This window comes from Orbicella franksi, chromosome 1, assembly GCF_964199315.1.
Source record: "Orbicella franksi chromosome 1, jaOrbFran1.1, whole genome shotgun sequence".
Classification (NCBI taxonomy): domain Eukaryota; kingdom Metazoa; phylum Cnidaria; class Anthozoa; order Scleractinia; family Merulinidae; genus Orbicella; species Orbicella franksi.
The window spans coordinates 2,843,328-2,848,822 of NC_138145.1; the positions used below are offsets into that span (position 1 = coordinate 2,843,328).

Genomic DNA, 5,495 nt, shown 5'->3' on the forward strand with positions numbered 1-5,495 from the left:
TATTATTTATCCTTAGCAGGATGGACATTCCACGCAAAAGATTTGACAACCCGGGGTCAAGTCCCTGTAACCAATTCACTGAAAATAAAGATGCATGCATTTGCCAAATGTATTAATTAAATTTTCAAGCTTATAAGTTGGGTGACATGAAAATTACGGTCCAAGGTAGATGAAGTATTAATTTTACTGCGTCGGAGCTCCAGAGCAACAATGGTTCGATTTAATAGCAGATTACAGATGTTTCTGATACTTCACGACCGCCATGTTGGTGGCATTCCGAGGGATAGGGGGGTGTCTCATCATAAAGCTCTATAAATTCGAGTGATATATTTCTCCGAACAGCGAGGCTATGAAACACCGTACAGACCGAAATTTTGGCAAGGTATTTTATATTCCAGTCATCTATGATATCTCAGATTTTTGACATAATGTCTGGAATGGTTACCATTTTTATTGTGTAACTAAACCAATACCTCCCTTTGGAGAGTACAGCACTATTTAACAATTAGATTATGAGCTTGAGATTTCTATGAGGGGATAGTTGATGAGACCGAAAGCCGAATCAACTATCGCCTCATAGAAATCGAGAGCGATGTTTTAGTAGAATTCTAACTGAAATTAACGCAAATAATGGTTTCCAATTATTCTACACATCGTACTTTACGCTTTTACAACATCGCACGTATTGAACTGTCTTTGGTAAAATTTGCACTTGTGTTCGCGTGTGCATCCATTTTTTCAATGTTTTCAAATTTTTAAAGTCAAGAAACCGTTAAGGTCCTTACACAATTCTCTACCCAATTTTATAAGGTTATGTAACTTCTCAGACTTCAAAAAGCACATCAGTAAAGCCAATTCATGAAACATGTAAATGACAATTTTATAATTAGTTAATATAAGTCAATTGTAAATATGTAAATAGCAATTTCTATTTTAATTTTTCGTTATCAAATATTTTGTTCTCGGAAATATTAGCCTGTCAAGCTGCTCTGAAATTCGAGCTTAAATAAAGTTTATGTATGTATGTATGTATGTGTGTGTGTGTATGTATGTGTGTGTGTGTGTGTGTATGTATGTATGTATGTATGTATGTATGTATGTATGTAAGTATGTATGTATGTATGTATGTATGTATGTATGTATGTATGTATGTATGTATGTATGTTTTAGTCTTCTCAGAAATTTAATTGTCCATTTACATTTAAACTTTCCTCCAAAACTTCGGAAAAAAAGAGAAAAACGTTGCATTTCGTGGACGACCGACAGACGCTGCCCTCTCATGGCTGATAGTATACGAATAGCTCAGCCAATCAGATTGCAGCATTTGCATTAGTATACTAGTAGAATTCTACTAAAAAGATTTAGAGAACAGTCCTAAGAAAATATGCGCGCTGATTGGTTAAAAATCGTGTTTCTATTAAACAATTAGATCATGAGCTCGAGATTTCTATCGCGTGGTAGTTGACGAGGGTACAGCCCCAGTCAACTATCACACATAGAAATCGAGAGCGAATAATCTAATTGTTTTAGTATAAATCTACTAGTCGTTCAAACTGTATCTAAATCCTATTCACAGACACTTCGAAAATACTAAGAAGCGGTCGTCATTTTGTCAACAAACGCACACTGCTACGCTACTCACTATCTATCACAAAATAGATAGTGAGTAGCGCAGCCAATCAGAGAGCAGTATTCGTAATAGAACGTTAGTAGATTTATACTAAAACCCGATAGAAACACAGAACTAGCACGAGCTGTTGACGTAATGATGGCGCGAGCAAAGAGAATTTACACTTTGATAAGTAATGGTAATAGGACTGAGTGGAATCCAATTCCGTCTGTTATCATAATAGTGATAACAAAATCGGACGACCGCACAGCGGGAGTCCGATTTGTTTATCACGAATATGATTACAGACCGAATTGGACGACACGAAGTCTTATTACCAATTAATCAAAAAAATTACAATTTCCGAGAAAAGAAGAATAGCCAAGCTATGAAAGAAAGAGAAAATTTGCATTAAAATACGTACAAACGAGAAGAAACATTCCAAGGCCACCGCGCCTCCTACCGGCAATTAAACGCCAAAAACACAAAAGCGCACGCACGCGCGTGACTGCAACTTTGAATGTGATTGGTTGATTTTTCTGATAACAACTTGGCAAGTGAATTAGTGGAAAATAGGAGTTTTTAAACCAATCACAATCGAGGAAATTGTAATTTTTATGATTATGAAAGTTAAAAAGTTGTTTTCCTTTTTTTCGTCACGGTGTTTTCTAAGAGAAATAGAAAACATGTTCTCCGTGTTTCTATCGAGTTATAGAAACACTCATGAAAGTTTGGGAGAACTCGAAACTGAGCTGTGGAAACACTCGCCTACGACTCGTGTCCCCACAGCATTTCTCGCTCTCCCAAACTTCTACTTGTGTTTTCTATTTCTTAAATACGGGCTCACGTTGGAGCACAAGCGGGCGCGGCGTAGCCGCGAAATCGAACGGCGAAGCCACGAGACGAGACTCGTTCACCAGACTCCTTCCCGCCGGATCACTTTGCTCTCCGCTCGCGCGCGTGACTCAACGGTGAGCCTGCTCGCACGCTAAAATAATCCCTTCTCAAAACCGACGCATTACTCAGTAAACTTGCTTGACAATTAAAAAAACAATGCAATTTTTCTTGGAGTCGTGTTAAGATCATGCATGGAAAGCGATTTAGTTTAATTCGATGATACAAGCCTTGTATTTTGCGACGAGACAGACTATCTTTAACTCTAAAATCCAGCATCTTCAAGCGGTCAGCAAAGCTCAATGTTTACATGACCCTATAAATAGATTGCCTCAGACCCCAAGGAGCCAAGTCGGGATTTTTGACTTAGCCTCTTCCAGGGGTTCAGTTAGTTGGGGTGCAGAGACAGAGCCTGGTGCGAGGTCTCGCCTATTCTCAACTAACTTAACGCCTGGAAGAGGCTACTTTGACCGAATTCCCGGGTGAAAAGACTACAGGTTCAAAAAACGCTTCACCTTGGGATCCTGAACCTATCCTTTATGGCCTTCATGTAGTTTGGATGACTCCCTCCCATGATCGTCATTTGTGATTATTGTAGCTGGGGTCGGACGACTGCGACATTTTGCAGCTATCATTTAAAACAAGGCACATTGTTTTCATCTGTCAGCGGCTTGCAGATTTCTAAAATGACTACGTAACAGCAGATATTATCAATGGATGATGGAATTTCTGATAGTTCAGTAATAGGGTTCCTTTTTTTATTTTACTGGGAAGCTATATTTTGTCGAGTCTTAACAATCAATTACTTTTCCAGCTCAATCCTCATTCCATTCACATTTCACAATGGTGTTAAATTTTAAATTACGATTTTCTTGATTGAAGTTCCTCTGCGAAGTCGAAAATGACTTTACAGGAGATTTAGTCTTCCTAGTAAAATCAACTGAATTCCCTTTGTTGAAAGCAAAAAGGTTTTTAGTGATCGAGAAGATCACTTTCAAAGAAAAGGGAATTTTCTTGATGGTCTTCTTCATGATCCAATTAGCAATTGTTCAGCCTTCACCTGATTTATGTCGGTTCTTTTATTGCTGTCAAACGGAGAGTAATTAGCGGTTTTATCTTAACTGGCTGGCAAATAATCTAATTGAGGGCCGAAGTTAAACAAATAATATTGACCAGCTATCAAAGTATCAGAGCCAAGGAGTGAGTTGGCAGGCCTGTGCATGCAATCATCTGTCATGGCTGCCTCCTTTGGCATAAATGCAATTCTTGCGGATACTTATCCGAATAATACAAACGCCGATCTCATTTCCTCTGCAGAATCTCAAAAAATGATTGTCTCTTCTTTCTCTGAACAAGGTCAGTCGGTTGAATATTTCAAAGTAGGACTGGAAAGCGATCTGCGCTTTCTATTTCATAATAATGGCATCTGGTAGAAAACAACGTAAGGGTTTAAAAAGTCGTGAAATGAAATAACAACTGTGGTTCTTACTTTCCCCTCTCTTTTTTAATCGCAGAAAAGGAAATCACAAGGTTTTGTGAAGGAGAGGTAGCGAATGAGCTGCTGAGTCCTGTTTTGAGAAGAGAAGAGCTCTCGAACACAGCAAGTTCGGCCATTTATAACAAATATAACTCCGAACACAACAAAATCCGCAGAAGGCGCACCGCCTTTACAAGTGGTCAGCTTAAATCTCTGGAACAGAAGTTTCGCGGCAAGAAATACTTAACAGTCTCCGAAAGAACTTGCTTGGCGAATGACCTCGGCCTCACCGACACACAAGTCAAAACATGGTTTCAGAACCGAAGGACAAAGTGGAAAAAGCAAATGTCGCCGGACTTTGTGGAAAGCCTACATCGGGGACAAACCCTGCAAGACTGCAGTGCTCCATGGCAATCTCCCTGGTGTAATTTGGTACCACGATTTTGCCCATCTTCAAACCTTCAAGTCGTCTATTCAAATATGTCTTTGTATCCTTATTTTGCACCTCGCAGTTTAGAGACCGATCACTGACTCACAGTTTATCGCATGACTAAGTTCTAAGAAAGAAACTTAGATTTCAAAAATGCATCGAATATGTGATTCAATTTGTCTCTTTCAGTGGTCAATCCTCCACATTTAATTTGGAGTATGAAAATATTTAAAGACCTATTAGTTTTTTATGAGGTATTTAAAGTCATGCTGTGCATTTTTCTGATTTGACAGTCCCATATTGTGATATGAGTCATGAGTGTGGTCATGAGACTGCAGCATGCAGGCAAGCTGTAAGTCTGGTGATGCCATAATTTGTGCCAGATAATATATACAGTCCATCTGTGCTTCTGATTCAGTGTGTTAGGATGGAGAAGCCATCAAATAAACAACCGGAAGCCAAAAGCGGAAAGCAGTTTAATTGAGTTTAGGATTGACCACGGTTGTGTCCGTCAACCCTTGTCAGCTCAAAAGAGATTTCAGAATGAATTTTACACCTTAGTCTCATCTGGTCGCTTAGTCATCAGGTGTTCCCGAAAATTGTGTCCCAGCATTTGCGATATTTAATAGTTCAAGTACCAACTTTTGATTATAAACTACTCAGTTGTTTAAAGAGAGACATTTGATAATTTTTAATATTGCGTGTGTTACCCAGCTAACAAGTTGACAGGACATCGCTTAGTTCCTTTTTGCTTTTGCTTCTCCTACAAACATTTCATATATCTATTTTCATGCAAAACAAACGAATTATTTTTCATGATATGAAGAAACATTACAGCCAAAAACCGATCGAAATTGACCTGATACTTTGCCATTCTTTGTACTTGTCCTTGGCAAAACACACTCCATGAAGTCAATTCTTGACAATCAACACCAAACCCATAACTAAATTACATGTATTATGAATTTCTATCGGCGATCAATTCTTATTCCTAATGGTACCGTTTCGGTACGATTCGGCTTCTATCAGGCAGGATTCAGTTGCAGGGTTTTTGGGTATACGCTATGCAGTGGGATTTTGAATCG

The 5,495-nt window shown here is 38.7% G+C and overlaps 1 protein-coding gene across 2 annotated transcripts; it reads left to right on the forward strand.

Moving 5' to 3' along the window:
* The first annotated feature begins 3,592 nt into the window (after nucleotides 1-3,592).
* On the forward strand, nucleotides 3,593-5,127 carry LOC145482540 (homeobox protein pnx-like). Of its 2 annotated transcripts, none has more exons than XM_081461137.1 (2): nucleotides 3,593-3,859; nucleotides 4,018-5,127. In XM_081461137.1, the coding sequence occupies exons 1-2, from the start codon at nucleotides 3,724-3,726 to the stop codon at nucleotides 4,509-4,511; spliced, it is 630 nt and encodes a 209-aa protein (XP_081317263.1). In that variant the 5' UTR covers nucleotides 3,593-3,723; the 3' UTR covers nucleotides 4,512-5,127. The 2 variants fall into 2 exon arrangements, with proteins under 2 accessions (XP_081317263.1, XP_081317267.1); XM_081461141.1 differs by having other exon boundaries at nucleotides 3,818-3,944.
* The last annotated feature ends 368 nt before the right edge of the window (nucleotides 5,128-5,495 follow it).